Source organism: Galleria mellonella, unplaced genomic scaffold (genome assembly GCF_026898425.1).
Source record: "Galleria mellonella isolate WM207_F2 unplaced genomic scaffold, CSIRO_AGI_GalMel_v1 utg78, whole genome shotgun sequence".
Classification (NCBI taxonomy): Eukaryota; Metazoa; Arthropoda; class Insecta; order Lepidoptera; family Pyralidae; genus Galleria; species Galleria mellonella.
In genome coordinates this window covers 4,827,551-4,847,519 of record NW_026442151.1, presented here as the reverse complement: position 1 = coordinate 4,847,519, position 19,969 = coordinate 4,827,551, and the positions used below count along the sequence as shown (strand labels likewise).

Below are 19,969 nucleotides of genomic sequence, written 5' to 3'. Positions count from 1 at the left end.
TTATTTTTCTAAAAATGTTATTAATTGTAGGTAATATGAAAAGAAGTCTAAAGTTGGAAAGATTACCTTTACTACCACTCTTAAAAAGTAAAATAATTTTATTTATTTCCATAAGATCTGATTTTTTTTATATTTACCATTCTACTTCTACATTTACCAATATTATTCTAATTCTACATTTACCAATAATTCCGTTTCGTGTTCCACAAAAAACCCTACTTCGATTTTGGCAGAACCAGTAATTTATATTTAAAAACTAAACTACTGAACCGATTTTGATAAAACTTTTTTTAGGAACCAATCTATAAGCATATCCTTTCAAATAAAAAAGAATTTTCCGAATCAGTTTACAGCTGACGGAGTTCATAACTAAAACAACAAGAAACAAAAAAAAAAACAATATAATTGAGAAGCTCTTTCTTTTTAAGTCTATTGAAAACTTGCATTAAACGAGGCGTATTGTACGTAGGCGTATTATATCAGTTAGACATTATATGGTACAAAACATATATCTTCTTTCATCCCAAATATACTAATATGGCAAATCTTTTTTATTTATTTACTTTTTCAACAATATGCATTGTAAGCTATTTACAAAAAAATAATAATAAATTAATTATTTATTATACCTCTCTATTAATTGTACATAAACATAACCAATATATAAATATGTTCCTAACTCTGACAAAGTATATCCAATTAATATTTTTAACTCTAAATATATAAGTATATAAAATGTCAGTAGTGAACATATATTACCCTGGACATTCTGATAGATGGGGAACTATATATAGTAGTATCACTTCAAAAGATGTTTTTATAGTACGTATCTAATGATGAATTGTGACCAAGGATTCGTCTCTTACTCTTGCTCTAGCTGCTGTTACTCCTGCTCGAACTCTTATACCTAATTCCAAGTCTACAAGCGTAAGAAGTTTTAGGGCTTTTTCTCGAATTTCTGGAACTACATTAACCAGTGATAAAACTATGTTATCAATAAATCTTTGTTTTTTACCTTCATCGTTCAAAATGTATTTATAGAAATTAGAAGTAGGCTCCAAATCAACTGCATTACTTTCAAATACAATCATTCGAGCTTTGGGACGGGCCTCATTGACGACAGGTACAGGACCATTAAATGAATTCGGATAGTAATTTGGCGCATCTTTCATATTATCATCCACTGGTGCTACCCCATCGCGATTATACGTCTTAAGATATTTCGGTACATTTACATTAATTCTGTTATGATTAATACCCAAGCGATAATTTTGTGCATCCCTGTAAAATAATCTTCGACTTTTGAACATTGTATCTGGAGGACTATTAATGCCAGGAACTAAACTGCCAGGATTATATGCACTTAATTCTACAGCTTCAAAAAAGTTATCAGGATTCCTGTCAAGTACTAATCGTCCAATTTGTACTGTGTGATAAGTACCATTTTTCCATAATTTAGTCACATCGAAGGGATTGAAGTCAACATTGGTAATATCATGTGATGTCATAACGTCCATTTCTATTCGCCATGATGGATAATTTTTTAAAGCAATATTATTATACAGATCTCTTGTAGCGTAATCCAGGTCCTGACCAGATATTGTTGCTGCTTCGGCTGTTGTTAGATTTTCTAAGCCTTGTTCAGTTCTAAAACTGAATTTAGCATAATATCTATCTCCATGCTTGTTATTCAATTCATATGTATGTAATGGAAATCCATCCATCTTTCTGTAACCATTTGGAGATCCATAGTCTGAGAAAAGCCAAAATAATGCATTCAAAAGAATAGGCCTTAATATTATAAGATCCCATCGTGATGTGTTATCAAATAAATTTGTGCGCGGATTTCTTCTGAAAGCATGAACAAATTGAGTGAATATATTAGGATCTGAGTATAAATAAACCGGAACATTCAATCCTAAGAAATCCAGATTTCCTTCATTTGTATAAAATTTTATGGTAAATCCTTTTATTTCCCTGGCAATATCATTTCCTCCTTTATTTCCTAACGCTGTTGAAAATCTAACAGCAACTGGAGTTTTTTTACCAACACCGTTAAAAACATCAGCTTTTGTATATTCAGAAACATCATGAGTTACTTCAAAATAACCAAATGCACCCGTTCCTTTAGCATGCACTACTCTTTCCGGTATTCTCTCTGCAACGGTGTGCATTACATCGTCCAAAAAATACTCATTCGAAACAAGAGCATCGTTATTCAATGTAGTTGTATCCCTTACGTCTACTGGTATTCCCGCCATTGTGGATAAAATTCCGATAGGTTTCTGAAATGTAAATACCAAGAGAGCTATATAAAGTTTATTTTGTAAATTAGAATATATATTATGAAAATGTGAGAATATAAATTATTCCATGATAATATTAAATTAATAAATGAGAAATGCTGGTTTGCTAGAAGAAATCACTCATTAGAGTTAAGCTCGCCTTTGTACATTACGTTTAAAATTAATTGTTCTTAACATTATGTTTGTGTACAATAAAGAATAAAGAAATAAAAATTTCTCCATCATACCATAACTTTACTAGAGTGGGTAGAGCATAAACTTTTTTGCTCTTTTTTTTTATTCTAAATAGGGATGTTTCCATTTTCCGATCCCTTTTCATTTTAAGAAAAGTTGTTTAGTTTCATCACAAATGAGTTTTATGAACATGTATTTCGGAATTTTTGATTACTCTAATTATTATTGTAAACTGTATATAATGCAAAATTAAAGCCAATAATTAATATACCATAATGATGTACTTACAACTATAGACAATTATATTATTCAAAATACTTTTGTTTTGTTTCACCATATCTATTTTTAAATATTTTTATTATAAATATACACATGCCTTTTTGAATCAGAATAGGATATCCGAATAAGTACTTTTTGTGAATAGTAAAGATTGTATACTGGATCCATTACAATCATTAAAAGTATTTATGTAAAATTAAACACGCATAGTTCCGCCTTCTTCGAAATGACCAAACTAAAATTTTTATAAATTATTGTTAACACAAGAACAAAAAAAAATCACAATTCACAAACTACTGAAAAATAACAATGTCTTTGTCATCGTTAAAAAACAAAAACACGATATGACCATTTTATCTCATACTTACATATTTGAATAAACAAAATCAATCATATACTTTACGCAAAATCAAAATATTTTTAACTAAGGAAAACAAAAACCTATTACAGAATTTTTTATGTACGGAACCCTAGTCGTGTGAGTTCCACTCACACTTGAGCTATTTTTTTTCTCTAGCTTTTTTAACACATCCAATTTACTGCCTCCATTCATGTGGAACATTAGTTTTCCAATTCGACGCTCCTGACATACTTTAAATTCTATAATTAAATGAAAACGGTGAAACTTTTATTTTAAAAGTATTTTAAATAAAATAATTTGTATTTTATATGATAATGCATTCTCAATTTATATAGAATATCAATAATATTTACCGGATGGCGCAGTTTGAAATCTAGTAATTGTCGATCAGCAGGTTCCAACGTGTTATTCAGGTAATCATCGTAAGAAGCACAAACCATCCCCGTAAGCCATAAGAGTATTGTGTTAAACACAATCATTTTCTTGCCGATAAATACTACTTTTGTGTTCAAAATTGATGCGGCCGAGTTTATATAACTATAATACTTATGGTTAATTTGATTTCTGTATAAATTATAAACGAAAACAACGAATTTCCTATCATTAACTTGAATAAAAGAATAATTAAACGTTATTGTGAATCAAATATAATTGATAATAAATGAATTTAATTTGTCTAACGGGAAAACCAATAGTAGGTGCGTATTTGTATTAGGTGTTATGATATGTTATATCCTTAGATAGTCGATTGTTAGAGTCAGGACCGGCCTTAGTATCTGTTGCCCTGTGCAAGGTTTTGACGGATATATGAATTAACTTAAGAATAAACTAGTATAGTTTTTAAGACAGACCGCATGGAGATCAACCTGATAGGGATTGCAACAAATGGGGCTAACGTTAATATCCCCATAAGTAGCAAACCCTTCTCTTCCCCATTCTGAGTGATTTTATTGGGCGCTTTCTATTTCGCCTTATAAATATAGAGCGATTCATAATAGATCTAGATATATACCTATTGGTATATATACGACATACTTATACTGCTTCTAGTGATAGAATAAACGATTGGTGATAAATAAAGAATTTATCTCATTCGACGCTTCGACTAGGTAGCTAGTGTACGTGAGGTAGACACAAGCAAACTAGCTAGAGGGGCGATTTTGCCGATACTACTTTTACTGAAGATAAAAACTTCCCTACAAATAAAAACACTGAAATACACATATAACATGCATATATGTATATAAAAAATACGTGGTACGTATAAATAATATCTAACAATGTTAAAGTATTTCGAATTCGTTACCCGTAGTCGTAACCTCCTGATATCTACATAAGTATGGTAAAATCGAACTAATATATATATATATATATATATATATATATATATATATATATATATATATATATATATATTTAATTATCTGGACATTTTGTCATTTTTCGATCCTTACAAAAAATTTCTCCCTGTCAATAAAAATACTGTTTGTAGTAATGAGAATGGCTGAAGCTAATAAAGCTAAATTTATATCAAATATCAAACTAAATCAACCAATTTATATCAGTATCAAATTAAAATTATTGTATTAATTAAAAAAAAATGAAACGAAAGCACCTTCTTTAAGCAAAATTCCTTTGCAAAAGCAAGGTCATCTCACTACTGGGTAGCTTTATTTAGAAAGCTTATACGACATGACGATTTTTTTTAAGAGCATAGTAGAGGGAAAAATAGAGAGCAAAAGAGGAAGACCAAGGAATAATTACATGGGGCAAATAAAAGAAATACTAGGTGTCATGTCGTATAGGGAGGCCAAGGACATGGCTTGGGATAGAACTGGCTGGAAGAATATGCATGAATTAGTTGCACCGACAAGAGGAAACTCTTAAATGAAAAGAAGAATACATCACAGTTATATAATATCTCATACTTTTTAATATTAGATATCATAAAAAGGAAAAGGATTCAGACTGAATACATTACACATCCCTACTTACGCCCCCATTTAATGAAATTATAAGAAACATTGAAGAAGACACAAACGATAAGGATTATTTATAGTGTCTCCCCCGACCTCAACCTTGTGGTAGTGAAAACTATTTTAAACAAACTAGCAAGCTAAAGTAAAGAATCAAACTCTTTCCCAAAGACAACTCGACCAAAAAAGCATTCTTTTAGATTCCCATTTGCATTAACATATTGATTCCTTAAACGTCGCACTCGAGGCATGTATTCGTGAATCTCGATGATCCAATAACATTGCCAAACACCTCTCCCCTTACGTACGCCACAGTCCATCGGTAAGAATCGATACTTCGTTGCTCCCCACTCACGGGCTTGGAATGACATCTGCACGCGCCCCTGCATGCGCCCGATGAAACTGTAAAGTCCATCTGTGGCCAACAGCAATTACATATTGGATCCGACGTAGAATTAGCCACCCCTTACTTTTTCGTGGGTGTCGTAAGAGGCGACTAAGGAAACTTAATGGTTTGGGATGGGCAGTAGCGTCCTTCTTAAAACATCATCAAAGCCTGTGTTTGCCAACCCGACTGCCAAAAGCAAAACTCCTCTTATGGGGAAAACTTATGTTCAACAGTGGACAGTTAAAGGCTAATATGATGATGATGATAATATCCTCTTTTATGTTAGTGTAACCTCCGTTGTAGTTCATTCGTGAGAGATTTATCCCGATAAGACCTCTCACTTACCTTCATCTTTACCTTTTTTCGCTTCAAAAAAACAAAGAAGATTAGCTAATTCTCCTGATCTACTTATTCTGTTTAATAAAACGTGTATCATTGTTTGTGTTAATACCTACTATTAATAATATTATTAAAAATGTTCGTTGAAAACCGTTCAACCGCTGTCTCACGATGACCAATAGACTAACAGGAATTAATTTTTAAATTTGTTAAATTTGCTTCCATTGTTCACCGGCTCTGGGTAATGTGTGCAAAAAAAATAATATAGTATTTTTTAGTTTATTTTAACACAAACAGTAAAATTATAATTACATTTTGACGATACAGACTAGTACCGACATATTATAAAAATAGAAGCTTATAATGTTGTTTCCATATGAACCAAATATATAAAAATAATATATATATACAGATTTACAGATTTAATGAGTAGGAACCTCAATTGTAATAAAATTTCTAATTATATTATTAAAAAATACAATCTATATAATGAACATTATTCATGTACAAGTAAGAGACATTTAACCCAAATATTGTGTTAATTGATTAATTTATAGCTATTGCTGCTGTTACTCCCGCACGAACTCTTCTACCTAATTCCGAGTGTATAAGAGTAAGAAGGTTCAGAGCTCTCTCTCGAACTTTCGGAACCACCGGCACAAGTGTTAAAACAATGTTATCAATAAATCTCTGTCTTTGTCCTTCATCACTCAAAACGTATATGTAAAAATCAGAATGAGGTTGTAAGTCAACAGCATTACTTTCAAATACAATCATTCGTTGTTTGGGACGGGATTCATCGACAATAGGCACTGGACCATTGAATGTATTTGGATAGTAATTAGGTGCGTCTTTCATATTATCCTCCACTGGTGCTACTCCATCACGATTATAAGTCTTAAGATATTTCGGTGCGTTAACATCAATTTTATTATGGTTAGTCCCTAAACGATAATTTAATGTATCTCTATAAAATAATTTTCTACCTTTAAACAGCGTATCTGGAGAACCGGTTATACCAGATACTAAATTTCCCGGATTAAACGCACTTTTTTCTACATCTTTAAAAACATTATCAGGATTCCTGTCCAGTACTAATCGTCCAATTTGTACAGTATGATAAGTGCCATTTTTCCATAATCTCGTAACGTCGAAGGGATTATAATCAATGTTAGTAATGTCATGCAATGACATAATATCCATTTCTAGTCGCCACGACGGAAAATTATTCAGAGCAATATTATTATACAAATCTCGTATACCATAGTCTAGGTCTTCAGCTGATATTGCGGCTGCCTCAGCTGTTGTTAAATTTTCAAAACCTTGTTCAGTTCTGAAATTGAATTTAGCGTAATATCTGTCCCCGTGTTCATTACACAATTCATACACGTGTATTGGAAATCCATCCATTTTCCTGTATCCATTTGGAATACCATAGTCAGAAAAGATCCAAAATAATGCGTGCAAAACACTGGGTTTTAGTACCATGAAATCCCATCGCGCAGTTGAGTCGAATAAATCGGTGCGTGGATTTTTTTTGAAAGCATGAATAAATGCAGAGAAAAGTATAGGATCTGCATAAAAATAAACAGGTATATTTAACCCTAACAAATCTAGGTTTCCTTCATTCGTGTAAAATTTTACAGTAAAACCTTTTAACTCCCTAGAGAGATCATTCCCACCTTTGCTCGCTAGAGCCGTTGAAAATCTAACGGCAACAGGAGTTCTTTTACCAATAACGTTAAAAACGTCTGCTTTTGTATATTGGGACACATCATGAGTTACTTCAAAATAACCAAATGCGCCTGCTCCTTTAGCATGTACTACTCTTTCAGGTATCCTCTCAGCATCAAAGTGCAACATATGATCCAAAAGATATTCGTTTGAAGTAAGACCATCATTATTCAGAGTAATTGTTTCTCTTATATCTACTGGTCTCCCGGCCGTTGTTGTTAATATTCCGACAGGTTCCTAAAATTAAATGTCAAATTATATAACTAATTAATTATTGAACTATTATAATGTTTTATTTTTAATTTTCCTTTATTGACAATAAATTATGTTATTAAAAATACAGAACCCTCACACCACAGTGACACGTATTGTATTGTAAAGTGTTTCACTCAATCAATCAATCAATCAATCAATCATCTTTATTCATATACATCTGTTACAGATTCTTATGATACGTCAATCTATAATTATAATAATTACTATATAAAATAATATTGATTTAAAAAAAATTACAATAATTACATTTACAATACAATTCACATTAATACAAAATTCAAATCCACGCAGTTTTGTCATTTAAATAGTCATTTAATTTATAATATGATTTTATACAGAGAGTCCTTTTTATATATATTTTAAATTTTCTTTCACTTAAATATAAAACGTCATCTAGTTACTAGTTGTGTATTATGAAGTTATAATATGAGGATTTTTTTTTAATGGGTGATAATGGTATAGTAACCCCCCGCCTGCGCTATTGGCATACATTGGCGGGGTACTAGTGATAGATGACAGATGAGCATGAGAGCAGGTCAGTTAGCCCATCCTGACGAATTCAACTAGAATTGGAACGAATTCAACTAGAATGATTTCCAGGGGGAACCACGTGGAGGTTGACCTGACAGGGGATATTGCTAGTAATGGGGCTATTAGACCCCATTACTAACAATCCATTCCCCCCATGATATGAGGGTCAGTACATTTACCAAAAGGGGAAAGGGATTGTCACTTATGCGGACTACCAGCCCCATTGCTAGCAATATACCCTGTCAGGTGGACCTTCACGTGGTTCCCCCTGGAAATCATCGTGCTGAATTCCAGATGTATTCATCACAGTGGGCTAACTGACCTACCTTTTCATTTTCGACTATCAGCCTTTATTGGTGCCCTCGCTCTCATTAAAAATAACATTTACCAAGGTATAAATTCCATATATTTTTTAATATATATATTCATTGCAGAACTTTCAAGTAAAAAGGAGGGAGGGAGGTGTATTATGTTATAATTTAATGTAATAAATCACAGCAAATGAGTGACAAAGAATTAAATTTAAGGTTCCGATTCATTTTCTTTGTATTTATGAATGATTGAATGATACTGTAATCCTTACTAGTGTTACAAACGTGAAAGTGAGTTTGATTGTTTGTTAGTTACCTCATAGCGTCTTAATCGCTTAACCGATCACAAGGAAATTTGTATCAACGTACCCACTAAATGGAATGGACAAAGATAAAGGCTACTTTTTATCTCGGTCAGTAAATGTCGCAAATTAAATTTGTCTTGTGTAATTAAAAATTACGTATATTTATTTACCGGATGTTGCAGTTTGAAATCCAGAAGTTGGCGTTGAACAGGTTGCAATGTGTTATTGACATAATCGACATAAGAAGCACAAACGACTCCCATAAGCCACGACACTAATATAGAGGGCACAATCATTATCTCGCCAACAAAGAATGCATTAAGTCTGTTAAGAAATTCGTCTTACCAAGTTTAAATAAGCATGATAGTTATGTTACAAATTAATTAATGTGCAGATTAATCGAATCAATTTAGAACTTCCGATACTATGCGTGTTGTATGTTAACTACATAATATAAATGTTGTTAACAACAATGTAGTCAATTTGTAACAAAAAAAATTTTTTTTTTTTACTATATTATTAGTTTTAATACTTGACATAAGTAGAAGCTTACTGTTCAATTGAACGAATAGGTATTAATATTTATAATAAAATTCCGTTTTTTAATCTGTGAGGTCTGATTAGAGGCAGATTATCCTTAAGGCAAACTAGATAGGAGCGCAAGTTAAAAGAGAGCGCGAATACAGAATTTTTAAGCAAAGAAAAAAAACATAATCAATTATGTCAGTGAGAACACATGCACCTACTTACACAATATAAAAGATATTTATACAATTTACCCAAAACATTAACATTGTCTTAAGAATGTGCGTATCGACGGCATTCAGCAATTGCAGTGATAAGCGGAGAAAATTTTCCTACCTCTAAAAGACTAAAAAATTATCTTCGCGCTTCTCTTCTTCCGTCATGGTTGACAGATAAGAGATTAAATTCGTTAACAATATTTAATATTGAATTAAATTTATTGCTATCTTCAAACTATAACGATGTTATTAACAATTTTGCTAGACAAAAATGTAGACGTAGAAACTTCTAATTATTTATTTTTTTAATTCAATTATTTTTTAATATTTAATGTAACAATTTTTAAATAAATAATTCAGAACTTCAGTCTCCAATGTTTACTACTAGTAGTACTACTTAAAATTTATAATATATGCTCTGCTAGAGGAGCGCTGATGAGGTGATTGTCTAGGACGTTCTCTATGTTTAATTGCCTCTGGGTTTGCTGCTAATTAATATTGTATCCAATGTTGTTATTAAATTCATATCTAATAATTAATTTTCCTAATTATCTAAGATTAGAGATCCGCCCCGGCCTCGCACGAGTAGATTTCTATCTAAAAAGATAAATTTATTTGTATTTTATATACCTAAGCTTTAATACATAATTGGATTACATTATTGTAATTTTCATAGGGATCTCTAATTTTTTATATAAAATATACCTTATGTTTATCATCATAATCATCATATCAGTCATTATTTGTTCACTGCCGAACTAGGCCTCCTCTATAAAGTGCCATAAAAAACGGTACTGAGCCACCTATATACACTGTCTTCCTACAATGCATTTGAGGTCGTTACTCTATCTAGTGAGGTCGTCCTACACTGCGTTTGTCCAATTCAATTCAAAATATCTTTATTCATGTAGGTCTATTACAGACTCTTATGATATGTCAAATCTACCGTCAGTTCGGAATGATTTCGAGATGAGAAGAACTGACAAGAAACTCAGCTCGTTTTCTTTTCAAATAAATTTTATACTTGTTTACAACAATACAGATTCATTCAAATTTGGGAGAACAGAGTGACCACCAGCATATGCTATTGCAAAAGCAAATAGTTTAATCAGTTTGTAACCCAAACAGACCAGTCTCCACATACAACACCCGTTCACGAGTATGACGGATGAGCCAACCATCATTGCACTCGGCCATATTAGAGGGAGCACATCGACCCGGCCCACCACGCCGCCACAAGTTTGTACTTTATAGCGACCATGACTGTTTCAAGTTACTCCACTACGTCATTTATAGTATTTACAGTATAGGCTGTAACACAGTTCTCCCCCATTACAATGTTTGATTTACATTATTTAAATTACAACATGTCAATAATAAACTTATAATAAGTTTATCTGATGATAATTATGTCAATGGGAATGTTATATGCATCATAACAAAAGTTAAAATTGTAATTAAGTCCACGCATTGCAGTCATTCAAGTAGTCATTTATTTTATAATAAGCTTTAGCGCAAAGTGTATTTTTTACATGTATCTTAAATTTCCCTTCATTTAAATTCAAAACATTATCTGGCAATTTATTATAAAAACGTATACAATGTCCCATGAAAGATATAGTACTTACTTTTTTAAGACGAAAACTAGGCATATTTAATTTATTTTTATTCCTTGTATTGAAAGCATGTAAGTGACTATTCTTTGTGAATAAATTTAAGTTTTTACGTCCGTACATAATATTTTCATATATATATATTGACAGGGAAATAGTAAGGATACCTGTTTCTTAAAAGCGTTCTCTGAGAGATTCGCGACACGGTAAATTATATATTGAACGAATTGCTCTTTTTTGTAATATAAAAATTGAATCTATATCAGCCGCCCTCCCGCATAATATACGACATTATACTGTGGAAATAACTAAAATACACTAGCTTAATCAATTAACTGTCTAATTTTTCTGATAGCAAAAGCAGCCGAGCTAAGTCTTTTGGCCAGTGCAAATATATGTATGTGGTCCCCATTACAATTTAATAACTATAGCTATTACCGTGCGAAATCGCCGCTTAAAAACCTATCTTCCCATCAGCTATCGATCCTTCAAGCCATAGTCACATATGACCAACCCATTGTCACTTCAGCTTACTTTTCCTTCGAACTATGTCGGTTTTTTTGCGGATATCCTCATTTCTAACTACGAGCATAGTCCTTTTCATAGCTCGCTGAGATGAGATTTGAAGCTGCATATGGCCAACTTGTATAGGACCATGTTTCAGCTCCATAGGTCGTCATTGGTAACACACACTAGTTAATGACCAGTCCAGTCCGCTTCCGCTTGTGCATTATCGCTCGTCGGTGGTGCCGACGATGATGATGATTAATACATACAAATGTGAACTGAACAAAAAGCTTGTAAACTGGGACCTCCCGGGCCTTTGTAGGGCTTAGTTCGCCATTGATCAGTCTACTTATATTTTTTAACGAAAATTAAATGATAATCCTGCCTGCCTTATCAATTGACTCTGATGGGATACCAGTGAATGATGATAGACGAAGACGAAGGCAGATCTGTTCGCCCATCATGACACCCAATTCACCAGGAAGTAAACGTGATGGTTTTCAGGGGACTGCATATAAGTCAACTTGACAAAGATTACTAAAACGGGCCACTAGTTTCTATTACCAACAATCTCTTTCCCACACTGTATTAGGTCCTTACCTATGAAATTGCTGTTTTATCTCTTCTTTAAATTACTATTTAGAAATTAGTGGAGAAACTTTTATATAAATAGATAAATTTACTTTACAATTACATAAAATATTATTACTGATATTTGAATGTAAGTGTGTTTGTTATTGCTCTTGACGACTTAACCGTTTTTCCAATCCTCGTGAATTTAAGCGTTATACTTACGTAGTATTCTAATATTTTGGAGGAAGATATAGGTCAATTAATATATCCCAATCACACGGACAAAACTGTGGATAAAAACTAGATACAGCACTCGCGTATTTTAACTGACGACAAACTACATGTTTTGTCTTGTATTGGGTTGACTGGAAGAGATCTCTTTCAGAGATAAGTTCATCCTTGCTTACAGTATTAATCAATGTATTATCTATGAAATTTACAAATGTGATAAAGAACCAAAATCAAAAGTTTAACAATAATTTAAAGCAAACAAAAAAAGGTCAAGGAAATTGTATATTTATAATGTTACTAGGACATGCAAGCAAATTCACGCAAGCCGAATAGTACTTATCTAGGTTAGGCATATATCCATATTGGTGCCTCAATTATATGTACGTTATACTAAATCTATGAATCTATTAGACGATCGGAAGATAGTCATTACATCAATGAAGTGCAAAGATGCAAGCATAGTTATTATACGCAGACATGTCTAAAAGTATATATAGGCTTTTTTAAAGGGCTAAACTTTCCGCCTCCCTGGAAAATAATCACAAATGTACGTGGATATAAACAGTATCACATGTCATATTAAAAGAAAATTACGAAACATGCTTGCAAGCGGTATCGAACCCTTAAGTCTTAGGAGAGATTTTGCCTCACTCTGCGTGTTCTACCGCTTATACAACGGATTGTGCTCAGAGGAATTATTCAATATGATGCCTACGGCCACTTTCTATCATCGTAAAGCTCGCCATCGACAGGTCAAGGAGTTCACCCTCATATTTACAGCCTAAATGGTCGCGTACAACGCGGTTTCAGAAATGTTTCCTCCCACGATCACTCAGATTATAGAATGAGATCCCTGCCGAGGTTTTCCCGAGAGACTACAGCATGGGGTTCTTCAAAAGGGGGAAAGAGGTTTCTTCAGGGTCGGCAACGCGCGCGTAATACCTCTGGTATTGCATATATAGGCGTTCATAGGTTACGGTAACCGCTTACCATCAGGTGGGCCGTATGCTTGTTTGCCACCACAGTGGTATAAAAAAAAAAAATAACGGTTGACCGCTGTAAATTCAAATAGAAATTCACGATCGGGACTTAACGCGACGCAATTAGAGGTAAATAATAACTACATACCAGAATTTTATTAACTTTTCCACAACATGGCGCACAAACCCACGTCATCTATGTACAGTAGAATCTTAATTATACGAATCAAATAAAACCAAGGGTATTCCGTGTAATCGAATATCTGGATAGTCGATTACAAAGACAAATCAAACAATAATCAAATTTTAATATTTTAGGTTCCGTAACTCCAATGGGAAAAACGGAACCTTTATAGGATCACTTCGTTGTCCGTCCGTCTGTCTGTCAAGACCTTTTTTCTTAGGAACGCGTGGAGATATCAATTTGAAATTAATATCATATACTGAGGTATGTAATCTCTTTAAGCAGTGAAAAAATCAAGCTTTTAAATCGACGCAATAATAAGATACGGCCATTTATATTCCATTTATGCCGCATAGATACTTTCCATTAACCTAGGATTATGAAATTTGGCAAAAAGCAGTCATATAGCGGAAGTAGAGGAAAAATCTGAAAACCGTAATTTTGTATTTATTGCACAAAAATGATTTTGTACGAGAGAAGGACAATCGTTGCGCTAGTGCGACTCGCACTTGATCGGCTTTTTTTATTATGTTAACGATTTTATGTGTACATACGTTTTCTGAGCTATAATGGATTACATAATACCATTTATAAATCAGTAATTAGAGCCGTGAAGAATAAGTCCTGTTAATCGATATTCGGACTATCGAGATTCTACTGTAGGTTCTATCATCGGTATGTAGGTGGTACCTACGTGCCGAACATAAAAAAGATTTTTCTACACCCGTAAAAAAAAAACACATTGTTTTACGGGTGGGACCGCATAAAAATTGACCTGACAGGATATGTTGTTAGTACTAAGGCCGGCAATTTCCTTTGCTGACAATAGCTTCCGTTGGAACAGACACAGTACTGATGGATTGTCAGATCTTATCTGCTAATGATTTTAAAATTTGAAGAGTCAATATTTTGATGGCATTACAAAGATTATAATGGCTACGAAGTTTAAACATTATCAAATGGCTGGCTTTATTAGCAAATATCAAAATTTAAAAAGATTATTAAGACTATTATAATATTCAAGGATAGTTTAATTATGCTACTCACCAAGATATGGCACTAAAAATAAAAATACTCTATAAAAAATGTGAAATTTGTAAATTATACATGTTCCATATTGAGTAATATTGTATTTAACTAAATATTCAAACCATAAAATAATCACAATTATTTTATAATTATGTATATGTTGCAGTCAAAACTCTTAACCAGTCAAAAGTATTTTTGACCATATGCTTTAGTCAATAAAACTTAAACAAAGTACCTAACCTAACCACAAATTTGTAGTCAAAAGTACTAATAACTAATAATTTTCAGTCAAAACCACTTTTGACCAACCTGTTCAGTCAAAAGTCGTTTTGACCGATTTTGCTAGTCAATAGTACTTTTGACTAGTAAAGAGTTTTGACTGCAACATATATATTAAATATTTAAAAAAAGAAACACTGAATTAATAAAGTATATTAAAAAATAGTTTAAGAAATACAGTTATACGATGTTCTCTAAATTTACTGACACATCCGTCTTTGTGAAGTCCATCACAGCAGCTTCCAACTTTTTTCTTTCCTCATCCGTTTTCAGTAAACACCATGCAGAATCTAAATATGCTCTTTGATGTTTTTGTATGAATTTGAAACTATGTTTCAATGTAGCACCCACATGAAGTGTCCTTAACCTTGTTTCTAATTTACCAATTTTAGTAATAAATGGCAAACTGCTGACAACAAACCTATGGGGCCCATGTCTAACTCTAATTATAGCTATTCTTGTAATTTCATTACAGTATTTTGTTAGAAGCCCAGTTCTCACAGCTGCTACTCCAAAATCACCATATAGTTGTTGTATTTTATTAATTACACTTTCATGGAATATTTTCGACTTCAAGTAGAGAGGTCTTGAGTCAGGAACTTCAGGGGCTTCTATTTCCACTGTAACATACCTGCAAAGAATTTATAGTTCATTTTTGCAAAAATCCTAATAAATTGTTATCCCTTAACGCTTCAACAGTTCAACTAATCATCATAAAACTTAGTACATAGTATTCGGAATGGATTTTATATTGTAGTCTGTAAACTATAGTACCATAAGAGAGCTGTATGCTTGTTTGTCACCATAATAATATAAAAAAAATACATTTTTAAGCAAATCCTGTACTGAGGTTACTAAACAACTGTTAATTATACTGAAATGTTTTTTATGTAAACATGCATAATATTGTGCTCTTTTAAACTAAGGCTAAATAAATGATACTCTTGTACATATAGACATAGCAAAATTAAATAGCTTAGTTACCTGTTTTTGAAGCGTACCATTGCTTTATTTTAAATTATATAGATAGATACTTTAATAATAAGAATGAATTCGCGCTAGTCAGAGCAAATTATTTTATACAGCTCGATTCTTGATGTAATTTTAAATAATACTGAAGTATATAGACATTCAAAACATTAGTGGTTGTTTGAAATATTTTTTTATATTTTTAATTTAAATTATAAATTGTATAAAAATGCAAGTAAAAGTTAAAATGAAAGAATGAAAAAGTAAACAAATAAACGTCATTCTCATTAGTTTGTCAAAGTAGGCAATAATTTTTTTTTTTTTTTTCAGATCGCTTTACGACTTTGGATGTAGCTTTTTATACATCTTTAAGATGATAAAATAGCATTAGTGATGAAAACTATAAAATTATATTAAAAATACGTAAGTACGCTATACTGTCTATTTAAAAAATGCGTAAATACTTAACATCTTAAATTGATAGATATATTAACCTCACTATTCTGTCTTATGAGATGGTCGGTAGTAATCGATCAAACTACAACTAAGTATTATTTGTACTTGACTTATTAACCCATTTATTACCATAAGTAAAACAAGGAGAGTACAGTTGCTTAAACTTTATCTTATAAGCAGTAAAAATGTATGCTTAATTCCGGCATTTCATTTCGCAACATTTTACAAACAATTGTCAATTATAAAAAAATATATATATATTACGAAAATTATCCCCAAAGCTCCCTCCCCCTCCCATTAGATCGATGAATAGACACCTGACTGGCGGTAATATTTAAAATATTAATAAATGTCAAGAAGACAAATCAGCACTGCTAAAGTTTGCTTTGTGTTATATATATTAGTATTTATTTATCTAATAACTTAAATTCTTCTTTTAAAATTTTATACACAGTTTAAACGTATTAAGAAAGAAATAGAACAATATCATGTTAGGTATATATTTGTAACATTAATAATACGTAATTTACGTGTACTTATTTATGAAATAGTACTGGAAAGTTCAAGCTTTGACCCGGGCTACAAGGTTATCTCTTGTTTAATACTATAACAATACATGTTGTACGTAATTGAAGCAATAATAGGTATATTATCTCCTATCTTGTAACCAAGGTTATAAATTTTGTCTATATTTTTTTACTTGTTGCTTATTACAGTTAGTGACACTAATCTGTGATTACATTGTAGCGTTCTCTGCACTGTAAGTGTTATTATAACTTATTATTATAAATAATTTATGAATTTTATCTTCACTACTGTTTATTTCGGTTATATTTGTCTGTAATATTTACAGACAAATATAACTGAAATAAACAGTAACTTTCTAATTTTTAATAAGTGTATATTAATACATAATTTATTATAACTACTGTCATATTTATTTATCTATTAAGAGTATATGCTTTAAGGTTAAATTATTTTCAAACAAATGAATAACGAAGTATATTTTATTGGAGTTGATGTGGGCTCGGGCAGTGTTCGTGCAGCTCTTGTAAATGATAAAGGTCATGTACTGAAAACATCTGTTAAAGAGCTCCAAACATGGAAACCAAAAGTTGATTACTATGAACAATCATCCAACAATGTATGGGAATGCTGTGTATTTGTTATTAAGGTAAATATATATTTTTAGATATTCTTCTATTGGCTACTTTAGTAACAGCCTTCTTCTAATATTTAAATTATCATTGCAATTTCAGAATGTCATTGTTAATGTAAATGTAGCAAACATAAAAGGCATTGGTTTTGATGCAACCTGCTCTTTAGTGGCATTAGACAAAAATGGCAACCCATTAGCAGTCAGTGATTCCAATAACAACGAACAAAACATTATAATGTGGATGGATCACAGGGCTCAAGTGGAAGCTGATATTATTAATAAAACCAATCATGAAATACTTAAATATGTTGGTGGAAAAGTGAGTTTAGAAATGGAGATGCCCAAACTGCTATGGTTAAAAAAGCATCTTTCAACAAAATGGTCAGAATTTGGACACTTTTTTGATCTTCCAGATTTCTTGACATGGAAAGCTACGGGATCCTTAAGTAGATCATTATGTTCTCTAGTTTGCAAATGGAATTATGAGTGTTCGGTTGATGGAAAACATGGTTGGAATATGAGTTATCTATCTAAAATTGGTTTAGATGACCTTGCAGAAAACAACTTTGAAAAAATTGGTAATAAAGTGTTGATGCCAGGAGAGAAATGTGGTGGTCTCACAGTAGAAGTTGCTAATACACTTGGTCTAAGGCCAGGTACCCCAGTTGCAACTTCAATCATTGATGCTCATGCTGGTGGTCTCGGTATGATAGGTTCACATGGTGAAGGCATAGATAAGAACATGTCTAGTCGTTTGGGCTTGATTTGTGGGACTTCAACATGTCATATGGCTGTTAATGAAAACCCTATTTTAGTTCAAGGTATATGGGGTCCATATTTCAGTGCAATGGTTCCAAATATGTGGCTTAATGAAGCAGGTCAAAGTGCCTCTGGAATGTTATTAGATTATATTATATCCAGCCACCCAGCTGGTGTTAAATTATTGAAAGTACATAATACTGGAGAGTAAGCACTTTTATATAATATATTATCTTCTATACTTAATAAAGACATTGTTTGTTTATTTAAGTAATACATGAATAATCATCTTGTATATAATGTTGTTATTCATTTACTGAAACTATTGTAAATTATATTATGTGTATATAGATATAAAAAATAATTTTATATTTAAAGATATTCTAAAATAAATAATATGTATATATGTTTACAGTGTCCGTAATCATCTTAGAGGGTTACTTGTAAAAATGGCAAACTCTCATGGTTTGAATGATGTAAGTTTGTTAACTAAAGAGTTTCATGTTTGGCCAGATTTCCATGGAAATAGATCTCCATTAGCAGATCCTAACATGAGAGGTATGATTGTTGGATTATCCATAAATGATAGTGAAGAAAACCTCGCCTTGCTGTATCTTGCCACATTACAAGGTTTATCGGTATGATACTTTGATAATTTTTATTTTGTTTTCTTACCCTTTTTTTTATAAATATAAGGAAGATAATAATCAAGCATACTAATATCCATCTGATAATAACTGGCCGCTGTAATCCATGCAAACTTGACAACAACAGAGTTGTGTATCTTTTGCTATCTCTTGTTCTATGAGGGCCTTGAGTTGAAGTGTTGCCTACTTGCTAAATAATGAGTATTTCTGTTCTTGTTTACAGTACGGTACCAGGCATATTATAGATGCATTGACGAAGGCTGGCTATCAACCCTTCAAGTCACTACTTATCTGTGGTGGAATCACAAAGGATCCTCTTTTCGTCCAAATACAAGCTGACACTGTTGGATTGCCTATATTGAAACCACATGAAAAAGATTCTGTTTTGGTTGGGTCTGCCATATTGGGCGCTTGTGCTTCTTTATATTTTAATACTGTTAAAGATGCTATTGAAAATATGGGTGGTACAGCCGAAGTTATACATCCAAATTTGAATATAAAAACATTTCATGATAAAAAATACGCTGTATTTTTACAAATGTTTCAAGATCAATTAAAGTACAGGACTATTATGGATTAAGTAGTGTTTCTGTTAAGGTTATTGTTTAATCATGTCATGAGACTCGGAGGATCAAATAAGGAAGTCTTCTTTTGTACATAAATAAAAAAATAATCATTAAGTAAATAGTACCCCAAAGTGTTATATTAAATATACAATTATCTACATACTATATTTTTCATTTGTTTTGAATTACTTATACCTAGATATAAAATATAAAAGTAGTTATATTTTTTTAGTGTAGTAAATTAAAAAATTGTATATTTGATTATAAATTAATTGTATACCCTCATGCATGCTC

At 31.9% G+C, this 19,969-nt stretch overlaps 4 protein-coding genes across 7 annotated transcripts; 1 reads left to right on the top strand and 3 right to left on the bottom strand.

Annotated features, from left to right (window-relative positions):
- Positions 1 to 641: 641 nt before the first annotated feature.
- Positions 642 to 5,835, bottom strand: LOC113517346 (catalase-like). The gene is made up of 5 exons (XM_052901495.1): positions 5,830 to 5,835; positions 5,339 to 5,511; positions 4,243 to 4,316; positions 3,253 to 3,359; positions 642 to 2,285 (listed from the first exon to the last, which is right to left on the bottom strand). Exons 1-5 carry the CDS (start codon positions 5,833 to 5,835, stop codon positions 831 to 833), a joined length of 1,815 nt encoding a protein of 604 aa, XP_052757455.1. The 3' UTR covers positions 642 to 830.
- Positions 5,836 to 6,248: 413 nt separating this feature from the next.
- Positions 6,249 to 9,276, bottom strand: LOC113517348 (catalase-like). Its single transcript, XM_026902003.3, has 2 exons — positions 9,151 to 9,276; positions 6,249 to 7,794 (listed from the first exon to the last, which is right to left on the bottom strand). The coding sequence occupies exons 1-2, from the start codon at positions 9,274 to 9,276 to the stop codon at positions 6,370 to 6,372; spliced, it is 1,551 nt and encodes a 516-aa protein (XP_026757804.1). The 3' UTR covers positions 6,249 to 6,369.
- Positions 9,277 to 15,256: 5,980 nt separating this feature from the next.
- On the bottom strand, positions 15,257 to 16,384 carry LOC113517571 (ribonuclease P/MRP protein subunit POP5). Its single transcript, XM_026902280.3, has 2 exons — positions 16,104 to 16,384; positions 15,257 to 15,750 (listed from the first exon to the last, which is right to left on the bottom strand). Exons 1-2 carry the CDS (start codon positions 16,121 to 16,123, stop codon positions 15,300 to 15,302), a joined length of 471 nt encoding a protein of 156 aa, XP_026758081.1. The 5' UTR covers positions 16,124 to 16,384; the 3' UTR covers positions 15,257 to 15,299.
- A 704-nt stretch (positions 16,385 to 17,088) lies between these two features.
- On the top strand, positions 17,089 to 19,837 carry LOC113517475 (FGGY carbohydrate kinase domain-containing protein). 4 transcript variants are annotated; one of them, XM_026902145.3, is made up of 5 exons: positions 17,089 to 17,188; positions 17,513 to 17,718; positions 17,804 to 18,669; positions 18,878 to 19,100; positions 19,333 to 19,837. In XM_026902145.3, exons 2-5 carry the CDS (start codon positions 17,533 to 17,535, stop codon positions 19,687 to 19,689), a joined length of 1,632 nt encoding a protein of 543 aa, XP_026757946.2. In that variant the 5' UTR covers positions 17,089 to 17,188; positions 17,513 to 17,532; the 3' UTR covers positions 19,690 to 19,837. The 4 variants fall into 4 exon arrangements, with proteins under 4 accessions (XP_026757946.2, XP_052757524.1, XP_026757944.2 ...); XM_052901564.1 differs by having other exon boundaries at positions 17,109 to 17,130; XM_026902143.3 differs by having other exon boundaries at positions 17,169 to 17,304.
- The last annotated feature ends 132 nt before the right edge of the window (positions 19,838 to 19,969 follow it).